At 41.4% G+C, this 27,522-nt stretch overlaps 1 protein-coding gene across 1 annotated transcript in view; it reads left to right on the plus strand.

Moving 5' to 3' along the window:
• Positions 1–27,522, plus strand: part of LOC126199242 (katanin-interacting protein-like) — a 349,391-nt gene that overhangs the window by 737 nt on the left and 321,132 nt on the right. The window contains exon 2 of the mRNA XM_049936035.1: positions 16,830–16,973. Coding sequence (XP_049791992.1) covers positions 16,830–16,973 — 144 coding nt within the window. The remainder of the gene's footprint in view (positions 1–16,829; positions 16,974–27,522) is intronic.

Below are 27,522 nucleotides of genomic sequence, written 5' to 3' on the forward strand. Positions count from 1 at the left end.
CATCTTGATAGAATTGATAATGAGTCATTTATATGTGCAACTATTAATCAGCACACATATTTTCTGTGTTAAAAATTATTGTAGTCACAAACTTGGAATCTTTGTCGAAACTGATTTTGCTTTGACGTCAGTCTCATAAAGCATAAACACAGTAAATGATAGAGCCTGAGCCTTGAAATTTTAACAATATGGTGCACTCTTAATTCAGACTTCACCATTATTTTACAGTATTACTAGTCTCAATTTCAAACTGACCTAAATTTTACCAAAACTGTCATAGAGCTCACATATCGTTTTGCAGTCCCCTGCCCTGTTGCTTGGACAAAAGCCCCATGAAATCTTAAATTTTTATATCGAAGGCTTCATTTTTTTTCTGGAACATGAGTGAAAAATTTCGTTCAGTTTTGAGATGGTTGGGATAGGATGATTATTCTACTTGCTGTAAGCTAAATAACCCTATAACAAGTTAACTATAAGTTTACAGTATTACATCTACATGTGCATGACTACTCTGCAATTCACATTTAAGTGCTTGGCAGAGGGTTCATCGAACCACAATCATACTATCTCTCTACCATTCCACTCCCGAACAATGCGCGGGAAAAACGAACACCTAAACCTTTCTGTTCGAGCTCTGATTTCTCTTATTTTATTTTGATGATCAATCCTACCTATGTAGGTTGGGCTCAACAAAATATTTTCGCATTCGGAAGACAAAGTTGGTGACTGAAATTTCATAAATAGATATCGCCGCAACGAAAAACGTCTTTGCTGTAATGACTTCCATCCCAACTCGCGTATCATACCTGCCACACTCTCTCCCCTATTACGTGATAATACAAAACGAGCTGCCCTTTTTTGCACCCTTTCGATGTCCTCCGTCAATCCCACCTGGTAAGGATCCCACACCGCGCAGCAATATTCTAACAGAGGATGAACGAGTGTAGTGTAAGCTGTCTCTTTAGTGGACTTGTTGCATCTTCTAAGTGTCCTGCCAATGAAACGCAACCTTTGGCTCGCCTTCCCCACAATATTATCTATGTGGTCTTTCCAACTGAAGTTGTTCGTGATTTTAACACCCAGATACTTAGTTGAATTGAAAGCCTTGAGAATTGTACTATTTATCGAGTAATCGAATTCCAACGGATTTCTTTTGGAACTCATGTGGATCACCTCACACTTTTCGTTATTTAGCGTCAACTGCCACCTGCCACACCATATAGCAATCTTTTCTAAATTGCTTTGCAACTGATACTGGTCTTCGGATGACCTTACTAGAGGGTAAATTACAGCATCATCTGCGAACAACCTAAGAGAACTGCTCAGATTGTCACTTATATAGATCGGGAACAGCAGAGGTCCCAGGGCATTTCCCTGGGGAACACCTGATATCACTTCAGTTTTACTCGATGATTTGCCGTCTATTACTACGAACTGCGACCTTCCTGACAGGAAATCACGAATCCAGTCGCACAACTGAGACGATACCCCATAGGCCCGCAGCTTGATTAGAAGTCGCTTGTGAGGAACGGTGTCACAAGTTTCCGGAAATCCAGAAATACGGAATCAACCTGAGATCCCCTGTCGATAGCGGCCATTACTTCGTGCGAATAAAGAGCTATCTGTGTTGCACAAGAACGATGTTTTCTGAAACCATGCTGATTACGTATCAATAGATCGTTACCTTCAAGGTGATTCATAATGTTTGAATACAGTATATGCTCCAAAACCCTACTGCAAACCGAAGTCAATGATATAGGTCTGTAGTTCGATGGATTACTCCTACTACCCTTCTTAAACACTGGTGCGACCTGCACAATTTTCCAATCTGTAGGTACAGATCTATCGGTGAGCGAGCAGTTGTATATGATTCCTAAGTAGGGAGCTATTGTATCAGCGTAATCTGAAAGGAACCTAATCGGTATACAATCTGGACCTGAAGACTTGCCCGTATCAAGCGATTTGAGTTGCTTCGCAACCCCTAAGGTATCTACTTCTAAGAAACTCATGCTAGCAGCTGTTTGTGTTTGAAATTCTGGAATATTCCATTCATCTTCCGTGGTGAAGGAATTTCGGAAAACTGCATTCAATAACTCCGCTTTAGTGGCACAATCGTCGGTAACAGTACCATCGGCACTGCGCAGCGAAGGTATTGACTGCGTCTTGCCGCTTGTGTTCTTTACATATGACCAGAATTTCTTCGGATTTTCTACCGAATTTCGAGACAGTGTTTCGTTGTGGAACCTATTAAAGGCATCTCGCATTGAAGTCCATGCCAAATTTCTCGCTTCTGTAAATTTTAGCCAATCTTTGGGATTTCGCATTCTTCTGAACTTCGCATGCTTTTTCCGTTGCCTCTGCAACAGCGTTTGGACCTGTTTTGTGTACCATGGGGTTTCAGTTCCATCTATTACCAATTTATGAGGTATGAATCTCTCAATTGCTGTTGCTAATATATCTTTGAATTTGAGCAACATCTCGTCTACATTTGCATAGTTAGTTCAGAAGGAATGGAGATTGTCTCTTAGGAAGGCTTCTAGTGACACTTTATCCACTTTTTTAAATAAAATTATTTTGCTTTTGTTTCTGGTGGATTTGGAAGAAACGGTATTGAGCCTAGCTACAACGACCTTGTGATCACTAATCCCTGTATCAGTCATGATGCTCTCAATTAGCTCTGGATTGTTTGTGGCTAAGAGGTCAAGTGTGTTTTCACAACCATTTACAATTCGCGTGGGTTCGTGGACTAACTGTTCGAAATAATTTTCAGAGAAAGCATTTAGGACAATCGTGGAAGATGTTTTCTGCCTACCACCGGCTTTGAACAAGTATTTTTGCCAACATATCGAGGGAAGGTTGAAGTCCCCACCAACTATAACCATATGAGTGGGGTATTTATTTGTTACGAGACTCAAATTTTCTCGGAACTGTTCAGCAACTATTATCATCGGAGTCTGGGGATCGGTAGAAGGAGCCAATTATTAACTTAGTTCGTCTGTTAAGTATAACCTCCACCCATACCAATTCGCACTGAGTATCTACTTCGACTTCACTACAAGATAAACCACTACTGACAGACACAAACACTCCACCACCAATTCTGCCTAATCTATCTTTCCTGAACACCGTCTGAGACTTCGTAAAAATTTCTGCAGAACTTATTTCAGGCTTTAGCCAGCTTTCTGTACCTATAACGATTTCAGCTTCTGTGCTTTCTATTAGCGCTTGTAGCTCAGGGACTTTCCCAACACAACTACAACAATTTACAACTACAATACTTGATCGAAGCACATCCTGTATTTGCCATGCACCCTTTGAAATTGCAGCCCACCCCGTACTTTTCCGAGGCCTTCTAACCTAAAAAACCGCCCAGTCCACACCACACAGCCTCCACTACCCGTGTAGCCGCAAGCTGAGTGTAGTGATCTCCTGACCTATTCAGCGGAACCCGAAACCCCACGACCCTATGGCGCAAGTCAAGGAATCTGCAGTCAACACGGTCGCAAAACCGTCTGAGCCTCTGATTCAGACATTAGATGTGAACATCACTACTTTACTGCCGTATTTCATGCATTGATCAGTGCAAATGGACAGATACACTCAGGTGCTCAGTTAAATCTATTTCAGAGTTCTGTGCTTATATCATGTATCACACATATCACAAAGAGTTTAACTCTGTTAACTTCCATGAAAAAGTAATACAAATATGCTCTCTCAGGTTATAATGACCTGGTATGGTATTTAAAGGACATGATGATTATAAATCATTAAAAATTATTATAATTTTAAATGTAGGTGTATTTATTATAATAGAAACAAATTTTACTGTATTACCTCTATATCTATACTCCGTAAACCACCACGAGTTGCATGGCAGAGGGTGCTAACAATCTCAACAATGATGTAAGCTCTGTCCCGTAACGAGCTGTTGCGCAATAGAGTTTTGCTTAGCATATAACGTCAACCGCAGAAAAATTAGAATAGGGTTATCTACATCTACATACATACCCCACAATCCACCATATGGTGCGTGGCGGAGGGTACCTCGTACCCCAGCTAGCATCTTCTCTCCCTGTTCCACTCCCAAACAGAACGAGGGAAAATGTCTGCCTATATGCCTCTATATGAGCCCTAATCTCTCTTATCTTATCTTTGTGGTCTTTCCGCAAAATGTATGTTGGCGGCAGTAAAATTGCACTGCAGTCAGCCTCAAATGCTGGTTCTCTAAATTTCCTCAGTAGCAATTCACGAAAAGAACGCCTCTTTTCCTCTAGAGACTCCCACCTGAGTTCCTGAAGTATTTCCGTAACACTCGTGTGATGATCAAACCTACCAGTAGCAAATCTAGCAGCCCACCTCTGAATTGCTTCTATGTCCCCCCTCAATCCGACCTGACAGGGATCCCAAACGCTCGAGCAGTACTCAAGAATAGGTCGTATTAGTGTTTTATAAGCGGTCTCCTTTACAGATGAACCACATCTTCCCAAAATTCTACCAATGAACCGAAGACAACTGTCCGCCTTCCCCACAACTGCCATTACATGCTTATCCCACTTCTTATCGCTTTGCAATGTTACACCCAAATATTTAATCGACGTGACTGTGTCAAGCGCTACACTACTAATGGAGTATTCAAACATTACGGGATTCTTTTTCCTATTCATCTGCATTAATTTACATTTATCTATATTTAGAGTTAGCTGCCATTCTTTACACCAGTCACAAATCTTGTCCAAGTCATCTTGTATCCTCCTACAGTCACTCAATGACAACACCTTCCGATACACCACAGCATCATCAGCAAACAGCTGCACATTGCTATCCACCCTATCCAAAAGATCATTTATGTAGATAGAAAACAACAGCGGACCTACCACACTTCCCTGGGGCACTCCAGATGATACCCTCACCTCCGATGAACACTCACCATGGAGGACAATGAACTGGGTTCTATTACTTAAGAAGTCTTCGAGCCACTCACATACTTGGGAACCAATCCCTAATGCTTGTACCTTAGTTAGGAGTCTGCAGTGGGGCACTGAGTCAAACACTTTCCGGAAGTCAAGGAATATGGCATCCGTCTGATACCCTTCATCCATGGTTCGCAAGATATCTTGCGAAAAAAGGGCAAGTTGCGTTTTGCAGGAGCGATGCTTTCTAAAGCCGTGCTGATGCATGGACAGCAACTTATCTGTCTCAAGGAAATTCATTATATTCGAACTGAGGATATGTTCGAGAATCCTGCAACAAACCGATGTTAAGGATATTGGTCTGTAATTTTGAGGATCCGTCCTTCTACCCTTCTTATATACAGGCGTCACCTTCGCTTTTTTCCAGTCGCTCGGGACTTTACGTTGGGCGTGAGATTCGCGATAAATGCAAGCTAAGTAAGGAGCCAATGCAGTAGAGTACTCTCTGTAAAACCGAATTGGAATCCCACCAGGACCTGGTGATTTATTTATTTTCAACCCATTCAGCTGCTTCACAACCCCAGGGATGTCTATCACCATGTCCTCCATATGGGAATCTGTACGAGACTCAAACGGCATTATGTTTATACGATCCTACTGTGTGCAAGATTTCTCAAATGCTAAATTTAAAATTTCAGCTTTCATTTTGCTGTCTTCCGTTGCCAGGCCAGACTGATCAGTGAGTGACTGGATGGAAGCCTTTGACCCGCTTACCGATTTTACGTAAGACCAGAATTTCCTTGGGTTTTCAGCAAGATCTTTTGCTAAGGTATGATGGTGGTAGTGGTTGAATGCTTTGCGCATTGCTCTTTTTACAGCAGCACGAATCTCTACTAACTTTTGCCTGTCCTCATTCTCCCAATCTTTCTTGTAATGCAAGTGCAACTGCCTTTGCTTCCTGAGCGTTCTCCAAATTCCGCTGTTAAACCACGGTGGGTCTTTTCCATCCATAACCCGCTCTTTCGGCACATACTTGTCCAATGCGTGATTTACAATGTGTTTAAAATTTGCCCATAATTCTTCCATGTCCATCGTACAGGAAGTAAATGAAGTCGATTCATTTACTAAGTGGGATGCTAACAACTGCTAATCAGCTCTTTCTGGTAAGAATACTCTCCTAGCCTTCTTGACCAACTTTTTAACTTTTGTAACCATAGTCGTAATGACAACATAGTGATCACTAATCCCTGTCTCAACACTGACACCGTCGATGAGGTCTGGTCTGTTCGTGGCTACCAGATACAAAATATTTCCATTACGCGTTTGCTGTCGATTTAGCTGCTCGAGACAGTTTTCGGATAATGTGTTCAAAAGTAATTCACACGACGGCTTGTCTGTACCACCTGTAATGAATCCATAGACATCCCAGTCTATACTAGGTAGGTTGAAGTCGCCTCCGACTAATATAGCATAATCCGGGTACTTCTGTGATACAGAATGTAAACTCCCTTTGAATGATTCTAGAACTGTCACGGTGGAACCTGGTGGCCGGTAATAACACCCCACAATTAACTTTATTTCCCCTAGCCCTGTTAAACATGTCCAGATAACTTCTCAATCACACTCTACTTCGACCTCAGTAGACACAATATTTTTGTCAACTGCAATGAAGACACCACCTCCTACGGTGTCTAATCTGTCTTTCTGATACACGTTCCAACCCTCACTAAATATTTCAGAACTTCCTATCTCAGGGTTCAGCCAGGTCTCAGTCCCGAGAATAATTTGTGCGCCACATGCTTCCTGGAGGGCAGTAAATTCAGGAACTTTATTCCGAACACTCTGAAAATTTAATGTTAATATCTTGATAGCTGAAGTGTCTTCACACTGAGCGCGTCCTGATTTCCCTGCCTGCACGTCTACTGGTGAGTGTTCATCAGGACACCTCACACTACTGCCTAGCCCTAAAAAACCCCATGTGCACGCCACAAGTACTCTGCTACCCGAGTAGCCACTTCCTTTGTGTAATGCACCCCTGACCTATCTAGGGGCGTCCTACAATTCCCCACCCAATAGCGCAAGTCTAGAAATCGGCAGTCAAGATTGTCACAGGGTCGACGAAGCCTCTCGTAGAGACCGTTCACTCGATTCCAAACCAAAGGACCCCGATCCACTCTGGGAACGATGCTGCAAGTAGAGAGCTCTGCTTGCACCCCGGGCGAGGCCAGCAGTCTTCACCAAATTCGCCAGCCGCCCGTACATACTGAGGATAGCCTCAGAACCCAAGTGACAGGCATCATTGGTGCCGACATGAGCAACTACTTGCAGACGACTGCACCCCGTACGCTCGATAGCCATAGGCAAGGCCGCCTCCACATCTTGAATGAGGCCCCCCGGCAGACAAACCGAGTGCATGTTGGAATTCTTTCCAGCCTTGTATGCTATTTCCCTAAGGGGCTCCATCACCCGCCTAATGTTGGAGCTCCCAATAACCAGCAAGCCTTTGCTCCTGTGTGCCTGCTCGGACCCTGCTGAAGGAGTGGCCACCAGTCCACTGACAGGACGAATGGGCGAGGCCAGCCGGACAGCCTCCACATTGACCCTCCGCCTCGAGTGACGCGAACGCGTTGCAGTCTGCCACTCACCCTGAGGTGAGGGCGGCCCCAACACGCTGGGTACACTAGAAGGTGCCTTGGCGGATGAGTCAGCGGACGCAGCAAGCGACACCTGGGGTGTCTCAAGCGACGCGCCAGACCCTCCACCGTCGTTGCACCTCGAGGCAGCAGCCTGAAGGCGGCTGACTGTGGCCAACAGCACGCTCGGCTGCTCGCGAACCGCAGCCAGTTCCTCCTGCGCCCACACACAGCACGCACACACCCTATCCATCCTACTGCTAATATCTAACGACTCTGCGAATTTATACTCTACGGCTATCAATAAGTAATATTACTCCTCTCAAGTATGAGAATACGCAAGGATTTTATGTAATTAAATATGCAAGCGCACAACTTAGAACTCCACAATTTGGGCAGTGGAATATTATGTGTGTGTTACAGACATGCTTGTTTCAATTTGAACACTTCATTAGTATCTTGTTGTCACAACTTGATGGACAAACTTTGCATCTGGCATGTTTGCAGTTTTGGTTGTCACCACTGGAAATTGGTGTTGATGGACTTCTTTTTTGTATTCTTCTAACAATGGGTGCTGACTGTTCATTTTGTGGCAGATTTTTGCTAGCTTCAGTGTCAGGAGTAACTATAGTAGTCTTCCCAAATATTCTTCTTTTGTAATGAACATTTTTTGTTCCATCCTGCATTTATTTCTCCCAATAGCAAGAAACATTGTAGACAAAAATATCGGTAATGTTGCAGTAGATGATCATTGGTCAGCAGTTGGTTTTCCTCTTGCATGTGTAGGTGCCAATAAGTTGATCCAATGAGTCAACCGCTCCCTTACTTGCATTATAGTCCATTTTAGGTTCCTTGTATTTTCTGTTGCTTGTTTCCTCACTGTTATGCATTATATTCATCAGGACAAGCTGTGTGTTCCCTCCCCAGCATTGTAAGATGTCTTTTGAGAAGCACTTGGCCTAATGCATATGATGTGATGTAAAGAAATTGTCACATGTGACATTTTGTCATTTTAACCCATTTTAAGATCCATGCCAACCCTCATACTTGGATTTTTCTCAGGTGCTTGTCCTGTATAGATTTGTGTTTTCAAAACATAGAAGTAGTCACTATCATACAGTGTCCATATTTTTATCTCACTTCTTGGGGGATTGTTTGGTACATATTGTTTGAATGGACAGCATCCTCGGAAAGCCATCAGTTGTTCCTCCACAGTTATATTTGTGCCAGGATCATATAGTTTTGAAAGTATTTCCACCAACTTATCCCACGGAACTCTTACAGGTGCCATCTTGTCATTTACTCTTTGATCAGACTTGTCATTGAAATGTAACACAAGTGAGATGGAGCAGAACCACTACAGCGACATTAAGACAGGAGAGATGTCTCTATCTGAAACTTCCTGGAAGATTAAAACTGTGTGCCCGACCGAGACTCGAACTCGGGACCTTTGCCTTTCGCGGGCAAGTGCTCTACCATCTGAGCTACTGAAGCACGACTCACGCCCGGTCCTCACAGCTTTACTTCTGCCAGTATCTCGTCTCCTACCTTCCAAACTTTACGGAAGCTCTCCTGCGAACCATGCAGAACTAGCACTCCTGAAAGAAAGGATATTGCGGAGACATGGCTTAGCCACAGCCTGGGGAATGTTTTCAGAATGAGATTTTCACTCTGCAGCGGAGTGTGCGCTGATATGAAACTTCCTGGCAGATTAAAACTGTGTGCCCGACCGAGACTCGAACTCGGGACCTTTGCCTTTCGCGGGCAAGTGCTCTACCATCTGAGCTACCGAAGCACGACTCACGCCTGGTCCTCACAGCTTTACTTCTGCCAGTATCTCGCCTCCTACCTTCCAAACTTTACAGAAGCTCTCCTGCGAACCGTGCATTACTAGCACTCCTGAAAGAAAGGATATTGCGGAGACATGGCTTAGCCACAGCCTATGGAATGTTTCCAGTGAGTCGTGCTTCGGTAGCTCAGATGGTAGAGCACTTGCCCGCGAAAGGCAAAGGTCCCGAGTTCGAGTCTCGGTCGGGCACACAGTTTTAATCTGCCAGGAAGTTTCATATTAGCGCACACTCCGCTGCAGAGTGAAAATCTCATTCTGGAAACATTTCCCAGGCTGTGGCTAAGTCATGTCTCTGCAATATCCTTTCTTTCAGGGGTGCTAGTTCTGCATGGTTCGCAGGAGAGCTTCTGTAAAGTTTGGAAGGCAGGAGACAACAAGATACTTGCAGAAGTAAAGCTGTGAGGACCGGGCGTGAGTCGTGCTTCGGTAGCTCAGATGGTAGAGCACTTGCCCGCGAAAGGCAAAGGTCCCGAGTTCGAGTCTCGGTCGGGCACACAGTTTTAATGTGCCAGGAAGGTTCATATCAGCGCACACTCCGCTGCAGAGTGAAAATCTCATTCTGGATGTCTCTATCTGTTTCTGGATCTCACATACTCTTTGTTGATTCACCATTTGATTTATACACACCAGCCAGTAATAACAGGCCAATATTGGCTTCAAGTGTAATTTCATGTAATGCTTCCCAGCTGTGCCCATAAACTCTTCGACCTTCAATATTAGTTATTTTTACCACAATACTCTGAATATTATTGGTCCTCATAACTTGAAAATATAATTTTATATCACTTCTCTGGTGATAGTGTATCTTGTCGGACAAGGAGTCAGTTTTATAATGTTTGCAATATATGCTCTTTCTGTTTGCGGGAAAGGTTCTAAGCTCCATGTGATTTGTGACTTTTTTTTTTTTTGTCTCTAGGGTGAATCAGTAGAACACCTAGAATATTGTCATTTCAAGTATCAGTATCAGAAATATCTTTTGAATCAAATGGAGGAATACTGTTGTCATCAGTGGTATGGTTTCCTCATTCAGACATATTCTCCTTACTGTCAGATGCGTTTACTAATGCTTCCAATTGCTCATTGGAAAGAAATTGTTTTGTCATGATAGTCACACAGAAATTTTTTCAATATACACATGAACTGAGCCTGCATACAGCCGTTGACGTAACTGTTAGCTATAATATTAGAATATAACTGTTAGTGATAATGTGCTGTTATAATTTGAAGACAATGAGCATCTTGCATTGTTGCATGTCCTTCACAAATTTTAACAACAGGGAATCAGATATTTATTTTGTGTCACAAAAAAGTGTTATGCATGCATCTCAGGCATGTAGAAATAAACAGGGTTGCCACATAGTTTGGAAATGAGGGAATTTCAAACGTGTCAGGAAAATCAGGGAAATTTGGAAAAAAAATCTTGTTTTTATTTTAATAGATGAAATGATTTGTTTACTGGGATGTCATGCATCGTTGCTAACTGGGTGCAGCTGAGTATGTGCGCTGGTCCCTACTCCCTCTTCTTACTACTCCCTTCAGCATGCAGTAAGTGCTGCCACCACTTCTTACCGCTAGCCTAGCAGCTGCCGACGAGAGGTAGGGAGGCATGAAGAGTAGTTTGTTTGGATCTGTTTCTCAGAGATGGTAGACGCAGTGGCTGAAGACAGCGGTCATGTGTGCATGAGTTGTGTCTGAGTAATTGTGTGAGTGTGTGTGTGTGCTATCATTTTCTGACAATTTAGTTGTGATGGTGTGATTGTCTTTCCTACATGCCTGTCTGCGGCTCAGCAATGGTCTTTATGGTGAGTTGCTATCTATCATTATTATTGATTATCAGACCATTTGAACAAGTTATCTGTTGCATGGATTGATCACTGCAATCTCATTTCATCAGAATGCTGGCTGCGACTGGTGAATAGCTGGCCACATAAGTGTATATCTGTGATGGGCCAAAACTGCAGGCTGTCTCTGCAGGTATCTGTAATGGATCGGGCTCACCAATCTGAAGCCATTTCGTTCCAAGGATGTGCAGGTCCTGGCTGTCGTATCTAGCCTCACTGATCTGCCCGCAGGCTGGGTCCGTTTGTGTCCGGCGTAGTGCAGCGGATTTTAATGGTTTATCCATGGACCCAGGACTGCAGTGCTCCTCAGCAGGCCAGAGGACATGGGCAGTCGGATTTCAGGAATTGCGACTGTCTCACCACTAGTATGTTGTACAGTGTGCCATTTTATAGGTATTTTACTTCTTCTGGTACATTTTGGCATGTAAAAAGTAGTTTATATGTTAGAAAGTATGGACATTAAGAAGAAGAAAATTGTGTCAGTCGCTGGTGGTTTGTCCGCTATATACTCATATATTTCTCAAAAGAAAAATCACAAAATAGCTCTAAAATAATAGATATAACACAGTGGGTAACATCCAACAATAACAAACATAGTAGAGCCAACATTTTATTGGGGGTCACATATGGTGTTGGTTTACACAATTCTTCCCTGCCTTACATACTTCTTTCAAGAGGCCTACTATTTCTGAGGTTATAACTGAAATCAGTGAAGGTATTTTAAGTCAGTCTTGCGACTCTAAGGAAATGGGTATTTTTGTCACCAAATGTGTTTCATTTCATTGGAATAAAATAACATCAGTGGCCTTATTGAAGCACATATACCATTTATTTGGCTTGTTTTCTCCATTTCAAAACAGTTCATTACAAAAGATGTTGATGTTAGAACTTATTATTTCTGCTCACGCCAGGAAATGCCATCTGCTTGCAATGTTGGTTTTTTTTTTTTTAATTTTAATTTTTTTATTTTTATATATATTTTCTCGTTTGCACTATTGTTTCTTGTATTGTGCCTGCAAAGACAGATTGTCAACTTACATTTTAACTTACACTTGAGATCTGAAAATTTGTCAGGAAAAAATGCTAAGGCTTGTCTGGAATTCAGGGAATTTCACTTGGGGAAACTTGTGGTAACCCTGAATAAAACTTGAGTATGATTTTTGAATGTTTTGTGAATTTTTAAACCCCATGGGTCATACTGACCCGAGGAACACAGGTGTAACAAATTTTAAGTTTTAGCAAGGATGAGAAAAAGTAAATTTTTCTTTTATTTGAGGTTAAAGGAATTTTGAATGTTTAGAAAAACAAAGTCATTAAGTTCGGGGCAATACCATTAATATTAAAAGTTTTGGAAGAACAAATTACTTTTTGTATCATACTGACCTGAAGATAACAGCGGGGCTAACACTGTCGAAAAGGCATTGGGTGGATCAGAATGTTCTCATCAGCTTCAACCATCCCAATGCTCTAACTGTGCCTAATACAGAGGATAGCTCAGAAAATATGTGGCATTCTCCTGAACCTCAAAAGACCAAGCAAAGTGGCCGCCAGATCATACACGAATTAGTGTCAATGATATTGCTGATGCTGATACATCAGCTAAGGACACCTTTGGGGTAGCTCTTTGCTGGATGATCTTAATTTCCTTCTTATTCTCATCTCATTGACAAGAAGTGAATCCATGACTCAGTGGGAGAAGAATGGTCACAAGTTAAAGGCAACAAGCTATATCCAATAGAGCTGTATCATTCAACCATGACATACACATCCCAAACATAAAGGTGGATGAATTGATCAGCATTAGACTTAGAATAGGTAGGTATCATCTTAGAAAAAAAGGGCCCACCTGAAAGCAGAAATCGCAATGTAACCCTATCTGTACGCCACATTTTAATGTGATTTATTTCACTTGCTGACAAGAGGGTAGCCCCAGATTTCCCAAGGATCTGCTTATCAGATGGTGTAGAGTCTTGGAGGATAGATTCAAACACATATTTTGAACAAAGAATGGAGGATAGCATCTGTGTGTGGAGTTGTTAAGAGGACAGAGTGACTTGACCATGATTTGAAGATCATAGAATAGGCATAATCCTTTCTTAAAAATCAGTTGCCCAGAAAATTACTGTGAAAGGCAAAACCACATTTCCAACTTAGCTGCTTATGGTTTTACCTTGCCATGCGTAGCCAGTGGTTAAAGTATACATATGGTAGACTTCTGTTTATTGTCAGAGTACTGGGGAAGTGCAATCAGTCTACAAAGGAGATTGCATACAATTCATTCGTGCAACCCAAGTGTGTGGGACCTGTACCAAATAGGACTAATAGGGTATGTGGAACATAAACAGAAAATGGCAGCACACATGGTCACAGGTTTGTTTGACCTGTTGGAGTGTGTCAGAGGTACTGAAGGAACTGAACTGAAAGACTTTAGAAGACAGAAATAAACTGTCCTAAGAAAGTCTACTAACGTATTGTTCTAATAGGGATTGTGAGTATAAGATTAGAATAATTACTGCATGCACAGAGGCATTCAAACAAGCATTCCCGTGCTCCATATGTGAATGGAATAGGAAGAGGCACTAACAACTGGTACAAGGGGACGTACCATCTGCCATCCATTTCATGGGGGTTTCCGAGTTTAGATGTAGATGTAGATGTGCTTCAGTAGAAAATACGAATTGATGACTTTTGTTTTCGACATGGATAGTGTGAGACTGATCTGGCTATTATGGATTATAAAGTTGTTTACTGGTTTTCATATGTATTTCTTGTGCGTTTCTTGGAATATGACAGGATTTCTTGAAACAATGTTTCATGTTCCAACGTTATAGTTTGGTTGTGAGCTGGTGACCAACGAATGTGACTGGAAGAAAACTGGCAGTGGTGATGGACTGATCTGTATTGTAGCTGAATGATTGTTTTGAAAACTTTGTGAGGTATTTTCGAAATGTCCTGATTTCTGAAGTTGTTGGGTAAATGGGAACCAAAGAATACAGTTTCCTTTTTACTGAATACTCTGTTTTATATGACCTTGTGCACAATACATTCCACTATACTGCCACATCATTTTGTACACTCCAGTCATGGCGACATTTATTGAACACTATTTTCCCATTGGTTTCACCATCTTGTCTGATCATCCAACTCATTATTTGTCATGTTCACTTCCTGTCACTCACTGTGCAGAGTTACCAACTTCAGCATGCAATGCAAAAGCAGCTGACACTGTTAGTGCACTTTCATGGTGGCTAGTGTCAGCGACGTGTACATTACCCATTGAAATGCGTGTCATAGAATGAATTATCTGTGTATCAACATTGTATCATCTTTTACAGTTACATGAGTAACCTACATTATCTGATGTGTCTCAGCTACAAGTGAGGTCAGTTAGTGAGCACAGTACTACCTTTTATGATGGCACATTGGGCCATGTACTGCTCTGTGATTCGTGTGCTCAACTGGTGTTGTGCATAACTCACTATCTGCAGAAGTTGATCTCACATTGATACACAGATATTTCTTGAAACCATGAAGTATCTAGGATAATTCTCATTTATGCAAGTAGAGTTAAGCAACTAACCGATGATTATTACATGCTCATTTTATTCCTTACATTTTTCAAATGAGGACTCAGAATGTGATGGATTACAGATTCATTTTTCTGCCAGTACTACTAACTGGTTAAAAATTCCCAATTTAGATTCTGTATAGGCTCCTACATGAAAAGATGGATTTTGATCGCATCAACTGAGCAATGAAATGAATCTGTTACCAATTTATGTGACTTCCTGAACTATAAATTTGCAATTATTTGCTATTAATGATGTTCTGCTGTTCTGCGTTTGAGCTTAAATGGCTGATAAATAAACATCTTAAACAATTATAAGAAATAACCACTTTTTATGATAGTTGCTTAATGTTCTGTTTGTTATTCATATAATTATCTACTAAGAGTACACTGATAGTTGTTGAACAGTTGGGGCTGTCTGTGTGCTTTAAACATGCAATGAAAATTATGAATGTTGTGCAGCGTCAAACTTGTTGATGGTTGTAGGTCAATTAATATGACAGTTACCGTATGCCCAACAAACTGCATCGAGGAATTTGCAAGCTCCTGATCTAAATAGTTAGATAATTTGCACAATGTTAACATAATAACATATGGAAATAAGTCTGATAGAGGCGAGAAGCCTTTTAAAGGCCTGCTAGCAGAAGAAAGAATAGAGTGCAGGGAAATACGCTGGGAGATGGAGGGAACCAGGATGGTGAGCAGATAGGGAAAATAACCACAAAAGAGATACTGAAGATGGTTGCACAAATGAAAATGGGTGAAAAAATTTGAGTTTCAAAATTAATTTTGAGGAGGCAGAGTACCTGTGTTGCGGAGAGGAGGGAAGTGACTTGGTCATTGGCGGACATATTAAAGTGTCTAAAGAATTTAGGTATTTGGCTATTATCCTATCAAGTGATGGAAGACATAAGAGAGATAGCTGACAGTGGATGAAGCAGGTAACAGTGCTGTCCAAAAATTAAATCCTGTACTTTGTCCTCAAAAACGAGTTTAAAAGTTAAAATGTGATTATAAAAATGTGCTGTGAAACCAATCACAAGCTTTGGAAATGTGTGTTGGGAACTCACACAAAGAAATAAAAAGAGACTTAAGAGGTTTAGAAACAGACTATTTGAGAAGAGAATGCAGAATTTCCAGACTTGACTGTAAGAAATGGGAAATACGAGAAAGGATGCAGACCCATTTTAGTGTTACGGGTAGAATAGAAGAAAGACAACTTGGACAGTTAGTGTTTGTCAAAAGAATGGAAGAAGACAGGTGGTCATAGAGAGCTTTCACAGCAACCTCCTGGAAGGAAAAGAAGAGGATAACCGCAGAAAGGCTGGCTAGGGGGTATCCAAGAAATTATGGGGAGAACAAGGACAGTAGAGGAGAAGGAAGAATGGCATGATTGAGGTATTTGACAACAGAGATGCGAGATGTGGCGATAGCTGTAGGAGCCCCATGAGAAGAAGAAGAATATATTTATTTTGTGTTGAGAAGGTATTCTAATTTTATTGCTTTTGTCGAGAAGCAACTTCTTGTTGGCTTTTGCATCAGACTACAAAATTTAATCTGTCATGTGACAGCATTTGATACTTTCAGTGAATTTTCCTTTGTATGTTGATTTACGAAATAAGAATTATAAATAAATAAATTTGCTGCAGTATGGTGGAAGTTGTTGGCGGTGCTGGTACCATCAGTATTTGCGTGTATACTTGTTAGGTGGTTGTCAGTTGTATTCTGAATCAGCCATTTCTATTCCATAACATAGCATACTGGTGATTTCTGGTGACTGTTTTTTATACTATAAGTTTAGACAAACGTGAAAAGTGGTCACAGTAAAGTGACATTAACTAGTGTTTGTGGAGTTCTGCTGTTTGTGGAAAACTATATTTTACTACTCTTTTGTGACCTGACACCAGAATATTTACTTTCTTTTCTGTCACTTGTAGGAGAATATCAAGTAGCAAATTATTAGTGTAGTAGTTTGAAAATACTATGAACACTTAATGCTTAGTTTTATAGTATCCTGCTTTCCTACAGAAACACCCAGCAACAGCATCCTGGCTCGTGGGCACCATCTCAAAATTATGATCTCAAGAAATCAAAGTCTGCCAGATTGCCAAAGAGTGCTGAACTTTTTGGAACACAGTGCGGATTTTCTGATTTAGATGGTACTGGAACAAGGTATTGTGCTACAATCATCCTTGCTTGCAGAACAGTAAATTAATAAAACTTCCTGGCATATTAAAACTGTGTGCTGGCCTGTGACTCTAACCTGGGACTTTTGCCTCTTCTCATGTGGGTTCTGTACTGGCTGAGCTATCCAGTCATGAATCATCACTTACTCTCACAGCTTTCCTTCCACCAGTACCAGGCTCAAGACGTGGTCCAGCACACAGTTTTAATCTGCCAGAAAGTTTCACATCTGCACGTATTCCACTGCAGAAGGAAAATTTATTCTGGAAATAAATTAAAAATTAGTGGAACACTATTTTATGACAATTTTTTTGCTGTATTACATCCAAACATATATTTTGGCACTGTTTTATGTTTGTCAATGATCACACCTCTTTTTTTCAGTGTTACGCAGTATATTCCCTAGTAATTTGTATTACAGAATTTGCTACCAGTCACTAATTTAAAGAGTTTTATTTAACACATTTCATTTTTCTATGCCATTACTGGTTTTGAACTTTCATTCATCATCAGGTGGCTGCAGTACGGTATGAACTACAAATCAGACATTAGTTTCCAGAATGAGCTGTGAGGACAGGGCATGAGTCTTGCTTGGGTAGCTCACAAGGTAGAGCACTTGCCCTCAAAAGGCAAAGGTCCCGAGTTCGAGTCTCGGTCCGGCACACAGTTTTAATCTGCCAGGAAGTTTCAGACATTAGTTGTTTTATTTACCAGGGAAATATATTAACTGATGAATATTCATAAAGTAAATGAAGATAAATGAAATTTGGAAATTGCAGATTGACTGTTTAGCAGTAGTACTTACAGTAAACATGACATGATAGCTTTGAAGGATTGAGTTTTCGATATTTTCCATGCACCACACAGTAGTACCGTGGTAAACTTGTTCCAGTGTTATAAACACTTCCATGAAATCATAAAGAAAAAAATGGTACATCATTATCTCATTTTCCATGAAAAATGTGATTTCATTGCAATGAAATAATACCCCTAGCTGCATACAGGTGTTGATATAAGTCAACGGGGACAGTTGAAAATGTGTGTCCTGACCAGGACTTGAACCCGGGATCTCCTGCTTACATGGCAGACGCTCTGTCCATCTGAGCCACCAAGGACACAGAGGGTAGTGCATCTGAAGGGATTTGTCTCTGGCTCACCTCCCGTGAAACCCACATCGCAACTTATTGTCCTGCACTATTTTCATAGTGCCTCTGCCCATCATACTCATTACTCGCAGCTTTACTGCCGATTCCTGTAAGAGTTTGGGCACTGTTTGTGCATCCACACAGAAGAAAATGGTCAAATGGGCGGTAAACCTTTACTATATATGTATGAAGATGGTATCTGTTATTCTGATTTCTGATTTCACATACACTATACATGTTTAACATGTACTGATGGCTTACAAAGACATTATGAAACAAAGTTATTCATTGTAATGATATGAATATAATAGAGGGAAACATTCCACGTGGGAAAAATATATCTAAAAACAAAGATGATGTGACTTACCGAACGAAAGTGCTGGCAGGTCGATAGACACACAAACAAACACAAACATACACATGCAATTCAAGCTTTCGCAACAAACGGTTGCTTCATCAGGAAAGGGGGAAGGAGAGGGAAAGACGAAAGGATGTGGGTTTTAAGGGAGAGGGTAAGGAGTCATTCCAATCCCGGGAGCAGAAAGACTTACCTTAGGGGGAAAAAAGGACAGGTATACACTTGCACACGCACACATATCCATCCGCACATACACAGACACAAGCAGACATTTGTAAAGGCAAAGAGTCTGGGCAGAGATGTCAAACGAGGCGGAAGTACAGAGGCAAAGATGTTGTTGAAAGACAGGTGAGGCATGAGCGGCGGCAAATTGAAATTAGCGGAGACTGAGGCCTGGTGGATAACAAGAAGAGAGGATATACTGAAGGGCAAGTTCCCATCTCCGGAGTTCTGACAGGTTGGTGTTAGTGGGAAGTATCCAGATAACCCGGCCGGTGTAACACTGTGCCAAGATGTGCTGGCCGTGCACCAAGGCATGTTTAGCCACAGGGTGATCCTCATTACCAACAAACACTGTCTGCCTGTGTCCATTCATGTGAATGGACAGTTTGTTGCTGGTCATTCCCACATAGAAAGCTTCACAGTGTAGGCAGGTCAGTTGGTAAATCACGTGGGTGCTTTCACACGTGGCTCTGCCTTTGATCGTGTACACCTTCCGGGTTACAGGACTGGAGTAGGTGGTGGTGGGAGGGTGCATGGGACAGGTTTTACACCGGGGGGCGGTTACAAGGGTAGGAGCCACATGGTAGAGAAGGTGGTTTGGGGATTTGATAGGGATGATCTAAGAGGTTACGAAGGTTAGGTGGACGGCGGAAAGACACTCTTGGTGGAGTGGGGAGGATTTCATGAAGGATGGATCTCATTTCAGGGCAGGATTTGAGGAAGTCGTATCCCTGCTGGAGAGCCACATTCAGAGTCTGATCCAGTCCCCGAAAGTATCCTGTCACAAGTGGGGCACTTTTGGGGTTCTTCTGTGGGAGGTTCTGGGTTTGAGGAGATGAGGAAGTGGCTCTGGTTATTTGCTTCTGTATCAGGTCGGGAGGGTAGTTGCGGAATGTGAAAGCTGTTTTCAGGTTGTTGGTGTAATGGTTCAGGGATTCCGGACTGGAACAGATTCGGTCCCTTCCCTACAGCCTAGGTCTTCGTAGCAAACGAAGGTGTACACGATCAAAGGCAGAGCCATGTGTGAAAGCACCCACGTGATTTACCAACTGACCTGCCTACACTGTGAAGTTTTCTATGTGGGACTGACCAGCAACAAACTGTCCATTCGCATGAATGGACACAGGCAGACAGTGTTTGTTGGTAATGAGGATCACCCTGTGGCTAAACCTGCCTTGGTGCACGGCCAGCACATCTTGGCACAGTGTTACACCGGCCGGGCTATCTGGATACTTCCCACTAACACCAACCTGTCAGAACTCCGGAGATGGGAACTTGCCCTTCAGTATATCCCCTCTTCTCGTTATCCGCCAGGCCTCAATCTCCGCTAATTTCAATTTGCCGCCGCTCATACCTCACCTGTCTTTCAACAACATCTTTGCCTCTGTACTTCCGCCTCGACTGACATCTCTGCCCAAACTCTTTGCCTTTACAAATGTCTGCTTGTGTCTGTTTATGTGCGGATGGATATGTATGTGTGTGCAAGTGTATACCTGTCCTTTTTTCCCCCTAAGGTAAGTCTTTCCGCTCCCGGGATTGGAATGACTCCTTACCCTCTCCCTTAAAACCCACATCCTTTCGTCTTTCCCTCTCCTTCCCTCTTTCCTGATGAAGCAACCGTTTATTGCGAAAGCTTGAATTTCGTGTGTATGTTTGTGTTTGTTTGTGTGTCTATCGACCTGCCAGCACTTTCGTTCGGTAAGTCACATCATCTTTGTATTTAGATATATAAAGTTATTCATTGTTTACATTAAACAAAAAGTTTGTTTCTTCTCCAAGCAAATGGACCTGAATTAGTAAAGGTAAGTCATTTAAGAACAAAAAATTCTGAGGCACTATATGGTACATCTGCTAGTCTAATTAAAGGCTGCCTGCAGTGGGTGGTAAAGCCTCTAACATTTCTCATAAACTCAGCCATGGAAGAAGGAATATTCCAAACATGTTTAAAAATGAGTAAAGTGATCACTGTTGTCAAAGGTGGCAGCAAGGAAGATCCATGAAATCACCGACAAATTGCTGCTGCACCTGTCTTATCTCAGTAATAGAATGTATCTTTAAAGACAGAATTTTATGGAAAAATGTCATACTTTCAATGATGCACTGCATGGGTTTAGGAAGGGTAGATCCAAAGATCCAACAATACAGCAACAGCTGAATTTGTAGCATGTGTAACTAAGTCCTTAGATGAACAAAAGGAAGTTTGTGGTATGTTTTATTGAGCTTTCAAAAGATTTTGATTGTGTCTGCCTTAAAATATTATTAGAAAAGCTTACGTTTTATGGTGCAAGGAGGAAAGCAGCCAGTATCATAAAATCATTCATGGAAAATAGAGAACAGTGTGTAGAATAGAGCAAAATGTGAACATTACTTTTACAAATGTCTACAAAAATTCTGAATTTGTTAAATAAGGAGTGCCTTGAGGATCAGCAGTGGGCCCATTTCTTTTTATTTGATATGTAAATGGCATGTCCCAAAATAGTAGGGGGAAATGACGTCATGTACGCAGATGACATTTCGTTCATTATAAGTAGTTCACTTCATTTGTTATAAGTACTGCTTCAACAGACTACTTACAAAAACAAGCATCTATGAATACGGAAAATGGAAACAATTATTTCAGAGGAAATAGTCTGTTTATAAAGGTAAACAAAACTACATATATGCAAATACTTACAAACAAAACACCTAAGTTGAACAGTGTCAAGCCAGGAGACTTGGATCTAAAAGAGACAGAAACATATAAATTTCTAGGTGTGACAGTGGATAGGTACTGTATATGGGAAAAGGATGTAAATAATATTAGTCATAAACTGAGTTCAAGTATATTTCTAATGATGAAAATGTCGAGGACAGAAAACACACAATTACTGCTAACAATGTACTATGGGCTAGTTCATTCACAAATTTCGTATGGTACCCTGGTCTGGGGAAATTCTGCAAATGTGCACACAGAAAGAGTACTAAAGCTACAAAAGAAGGCTATAAGACAAGTAGCAAAATTATTTCCTTGAGAGTCCCGCAGAAGTAAATTCAGGGATCTAAATATATTAACAGTAGCATCACTATACATATATGAAACAATTATTTATGTAAAAGTAATCATGCTGCATTGTTAAATAGAGATATCCATAACTATAACACAAGAAATAAAAATAATCATCATAATGAAGGAAATTGGCTCAAATCAACAGACAAAAGCAGGATGCGTTCTATACAACAGTTTGCCAGACTATACAGGGTGGAGAAAACTTGTGCCACAAAATTTCAACCCTGGATAGCTGATGCCAGTAGGAACCAAAATTACTAATGTTGTGTAGGTCGACAACACAGCATTTTTAAACTACAGAAACTTGGCGCTATACGCTCCGATTGGCCTTGGGATTGCCCTGTTGCCATTTGTCTCTTGACAGGTTGTCGTTCACGCATACAAATATCCCTCACCCCGTCATTGCCCCAACCTGATATGCACATGTGTCGAATAGGTCTTGCTGTTTGTCTCCACCTCATGTCAGAGGCATTCACTCGTGAGCTTTGCTTCGACACACACACACACACACACACACACACACACACACACACCACCTGTGATTTAGTCATACAGTAAGCACGGTGGCACAGTATTCGTTTGAAGAACAATAGGATATGGTTTTTGTTTATGGACTAGCTGATGGTAATGTGCACGAAGCTCGATGGTTGTATGGGAAACGGTACCCAGCAAGACGCCACCCACAGCTGCAAACGTTTACAGCAATTCATCTGCGACTTGGCGGAACAGGCACGTTAGCAGGATTTCATGGTGATGCTGGAAGACCTCGAACATGATGGGATGCTGCATTTGAAGAGACTGTTCTCGAGCACTTGGAGGAAGCACCTACGACAAGTACCCAAGTGGTTGGACACGACATGCGGGTCACTCACCAGTTAGTCTGGGAGGTTTTAAGGGATGACGGCCAGCATTCATTTACTTTCCACCCTGTCCAAGGCCTAAATACTGTGGCGGACTATGAACACATGCTAGGGTTTTGTCGGTGGTTTCTGTGACATGTTGCACGAGATCCCAACTTCCCCGCCATTGTGTTGTTTACCGACGACTGCACCTTTTGTTATGATGGCCTTTACAATACTTGAAACATTCATTACTCGGCAAGGGGAAATCCTCGACTCAGGAATGATTTTTGCTCAACATTTGGGTAGGCATTCTGGGTGACCATGTGATTGGGCTGGTCCATCTACCTCCTCGATTTACTGGGGCAAATTACCTTCACTTTTTGCAAGAAAATCTATCCGGACTGATGGAAGATGTTCCCCATCAACACACGGCTATGCACGTGGTTGCAGCATGATGGGCTGCCTGCACATCACAGTCATGCTGTTCACGGATATTTAACACTTTCGAGATGAGCAACGTAGCTCCTACGTCAGTCCGACAGTACCCCAAAAAGACGATTGACGTAGCTCCTACGTCGGCCGATTATCAGCAATGTTAACGACTCTCTGCGCATGACTTTCATATTCTGTAGGTTTAAAAGTACTCTGGTTATCCTAGTACCAAGAAAAAATTATAGATGGCAGCATATGCCACTGTTGGAGGTGGTACAGGAGTATATTTTGAGTCATTTGCTGTGCCGCTCTCACGCTCGACTTACAACCGGCGCGCAGCAGTTCGAAACTTTAGATTGTTGTCGGCTGATAGCTTTGCGCTTTATTTTCATCATGGCCTTGCAAGATGAAGAAATAGAGTTTTTATTGAACAATAGTGGTTCAGAATTAGATGAAGAAATTGCACATTTTGACATTAGTGATGGTAAGCTATTTTTTGTCCGAATTTTCCGTAATTCTGTGGTTTGATTCCTAGTCAGAAAAAAACTAATTTTTACGAATTTTCTTATAGATGAAAATGATCCTTCGGATGGTGAACCGTCAGGAAGACCTGAAAATGAGGCTGTTGACATCGTTGTCACAACAAACACAACTGGTCATTGCAATTTGCCATATTCTTCTGGCCAGTGGACAGATGACGATACAATCACTCCCCAGCTTGCTGTTTTTTCTGAATCCTGTGCAATTCAAGATGGGATTGACCAACATTCTTCAGTGTTTGATTGTTTCACATACTTTTTCGATGAAGAACTGGTGAGACTGATCAAACGAGAGACAAATCGCTACGCTAGAATGACAATAGAGACACAAAGTGCTACAGGAAAACTGAAGCCTCAGTCAGTGTGGCGTAAGTGGACAACAGTGAAACTCAGTGAACTGTATAAATTTTTTGGTATTATTTTGCATATGTGCCTAGTCAAGAAACCAAAACTGTCTGACTACTGGTCAACAAATCCCGTGTTGCAGTCCTCATTTGCGGCAAAGTGTCTGTCAAGAGATAGATTTTTGTCAATTCTACAAATGTTACACCTCGTAGATAACGCAACATATATTCCTAAAAACGAGGTAGGTCACGATCCTATTCATAAGGCAAGACCTATATTCAACAGATGCATGACCCAAAGTGGAAAGGCTTACAAGCCAGGTGAAAATATTACTATAGATGAAGGAATTTGCCCTTTTCGTGGTAGACTGAGTTTTAGAGTGTATATGAAAAATAAACCTAATAAATATGGCGTAAAATTTTTTATGCTATGTGAAAGTGAAAGTGGGTACGTCCTGAACTGTGAAATTTTTGTGGGAAACATTCTAATGCCAATAGCAGCATTTTACACATTGTAGACAGATTGTGTCATTCGTTTCATAATAAGGGTCACACATTATACGTGTACCGATTTTCACCAGCCCTGATTTACTGGATTATTTGTGGGGGAAAAGAACTAAGGCAGCTGGTACTGTGCAGAAAAATAGAAAAAGATTACCAAGGGATCATGTTGGCCAGAAATTGAAAAAAACATGAACTTTCGTTTCGCAGACGAGATCGCTTACTGTTTGTAAAATGGAAGGACAACAGAGACGTTTTTCTTTTGATAACAAAGCGTAAAATGACGGCAACAAATGTCAGTGTAAAAACTAAATTTGGAATGATGGAAAAAATGAAGCCAGACTGTGTTTTGGACTACAATAGTAAAAAAGCTGGTGTGGATCATAGCGACCAGCTAATGGTGTACCATCCTTTTGAACGAAAACAAATAAAGTGGTGGAAAAAAGCTTTCTTTCTCATTTTCATGCTCATGACTGTAAATTCATACATTTTGTACAAAACGTCGCGAAATACAAGCAAACATCTGGTTGAATACATTACAGAGTTAGCAGAGAACTTGGTTCACAAAGGTGGCCTCTTAGTCTCATGCACTTCTCAGAATAGTTCACCCATCAACAGACTAAGCGGAAGACATTTTCCAAAATTAATTCCACCCACAAAATTGTCTTAAGTGGCCTCAGAGAAGGTGCAAAGTATGCGCAGAAACAAGCAAGGCCAGATATGGTAAAGTTTCAAGGAAAGACGCGATATTATTGTGAAACCTGTGACGTAGGGCTTAGTTTTCCAAAATGTTTCGAAATATTTCATACAAAAGCCAATGTAACTGTGTGATCATTAATAAAATAAAAGTTCATATTTCAACAGTTATTCATTTAAAACTAACAACTTCAATCCTATGTCCCTTAGAAGTCCTAAAACAAAAAAAATTTTTTTTTTCACTGTGAAAACAGCATACTCTCAAATTAATATACAACCCTTGTCACTAACGTAAATGTTTATTTCTTTGCAGTACCCTGAAGGGAATGAACGTAGTTTTTAAATGCAAAAGAGCAATCTATTTTCTGTAGTATAGAATCTGCTGTAGAAAATTCAGAAAACTGTGAAATCGCTCAGTACCTGCCGGTTGAGCGTCCACACTCGCGCTCAGTCCTCAAAGTGTTAAATGAACTCTTTTGATGGCAGGGTAATTGACAGAGGTGCTCATAGGACATGAACCCTGCGATCACCAGGTCTAACGCCACATGCCACCAGGCTTTTTCCTGTCTGTGGGGTTCTTCGTGGTTCTAGTTCACCCACCCAGATGCAAACCATCTAGAAACGAAGAGGAATTAATTGATCGCATTCAACATGCCGCCAGTCACATCAGGGCAATTCCAGGAATCTTTGATAGAGTTTGACAAGACATGGTTCGACGTTACCAAGCTTGTGTTGCGTGACATGGTCACCAGTTCGAGCACCTGCGTTAAGTAAACAATGACCCAGCTACAAAAGAGGCCCTTTTCAGGGCTTACAAAATTTGTAAAAGACTTTCTGTATGCGAACTAACAGCTGTTGATGGGTTTGTTCCCGGTACGTCTTATCATGAAACTACAAAACTGCAGTGGATGTGTTGGGACCCCGGCGGATTTGCCCCTAGAGTGGAAGGCTGGCTCACTACCACCAAGTGTGCGGGTCACCTTGAATGCATCGTGATCTCTGGCAGGCAGAGCATTCATGGTCATGCATTGTCCAGAGCATCCGGCAACTGGACAGTCCCGTGACCAATCGGAGCACTTTGCACCAAGTTTCCGTAGTTTAAAAATTGTGCGTTGTCGATGTACACAACGTTAGTAATTTTGGTTCCTACTGGCATCAGCTATCCAGAGTTAAAATTTCATGACACAGTTTTTCTCCACCCTGTATAAAGATGATAGAAAACACTGCTTTCAAAAATAAACTAAAATGTCACTTGATTAAAACTTGTCCATACAGTGTTAATGAATACCTTGAAGCAAAAAAAAAAAAAAAATAATGTAATGTTTCATTGTAACTGTTCAAATATGCAAAAAACTTTCAGAAAGCATAAAGTGATTTTAATCTTTTGTAATTATGTGTGTATATCAACGTTTTTTAGGTGCTTGTATTTTAGAGGCTGTTTTTGAAGAAATCACTCATTTTACTGATACATGCTTGACCTATTCAAAAATGTATAGCAGTGTACCATTCAATGAAACACAACAGCATTAATTACATAACGCAACATTGACGTTGATGCTCCCAGCGCCTAGTGCAGGTACTCGGGATAATGGAACACATCCACATGCTGACGTTGACAGTGGACAAATGTAAACATAAGTAGAATGCACACCTATCATTCCGTCAACCATCATCAGTTGAAGAGTTGTGTGAGTAGAATGTACATCAATGAAGAGTAGGTAGAAATGCTACTCATCTATGGGGGATATAAGTTAGCAGGACAGTAATTGCAATACTGTTTTCTTATGTACGGGCACATTTTGTACAATAGTTTAGTCCTTTTAAATGCTGTTATGTAGAGTAGGCATACAGTTAAGGCTGTCCTTCATACAAACTGCATCAATTAAGGTTTCTTTTATTGTTGTTGTTGTTGAAGGTAGATGAAATGCTACGCAGGCAGCGGAACTGTACAGTGAGCGATATCCTGATAAGAACCCACCTTCCCGACGGATGTATTCTCGTCTTGTTGCGAAGCTTCAGGAAACGGGAAGTTTCAACCCACTACAACGCAATCCTAGCGCTCGCACAGACGAAGCTGCTGAAATTACTGTTTTCACTTCCGTTGCTATGAATCCACATGTGAGCACACGATGGCTTGAACATGAGATTGGCATTCCTAAAATCAGTGTACATTGTATTCTTACATGTCACCGGTTCCTACCTTACCATGTACACCTACATCAAGAATTGAATGGGAATGATTTCCAAAATCGTGTACAGTTCTGTCAGTGGGCACAGCAGCAAATCCGCACCAATGTGAACTTCTTCTCCAATGTTCTATTTACCGATGAATGTTCCTTCTCAAACAAAGGACAGGTAAATACAAGGAACATGCATTACTGGTCCAGCGACAACCCATGATGGCTTAGACAC

Source organism: Schistocerca nitens, chromosome 8 (genome assembly GCF_023898315.1).
Source record: "Schistocerca nitens isolate TAMUIC-IGC-003100 chromosome 8, iqSchNite1.1, whole genome shotgun sequence".
NCBI lineage: Eukaryota > Metazoa > Arthropoda > Insecta > Orthoptera > Acrididae > Schistocerca > Schistocerca nitens.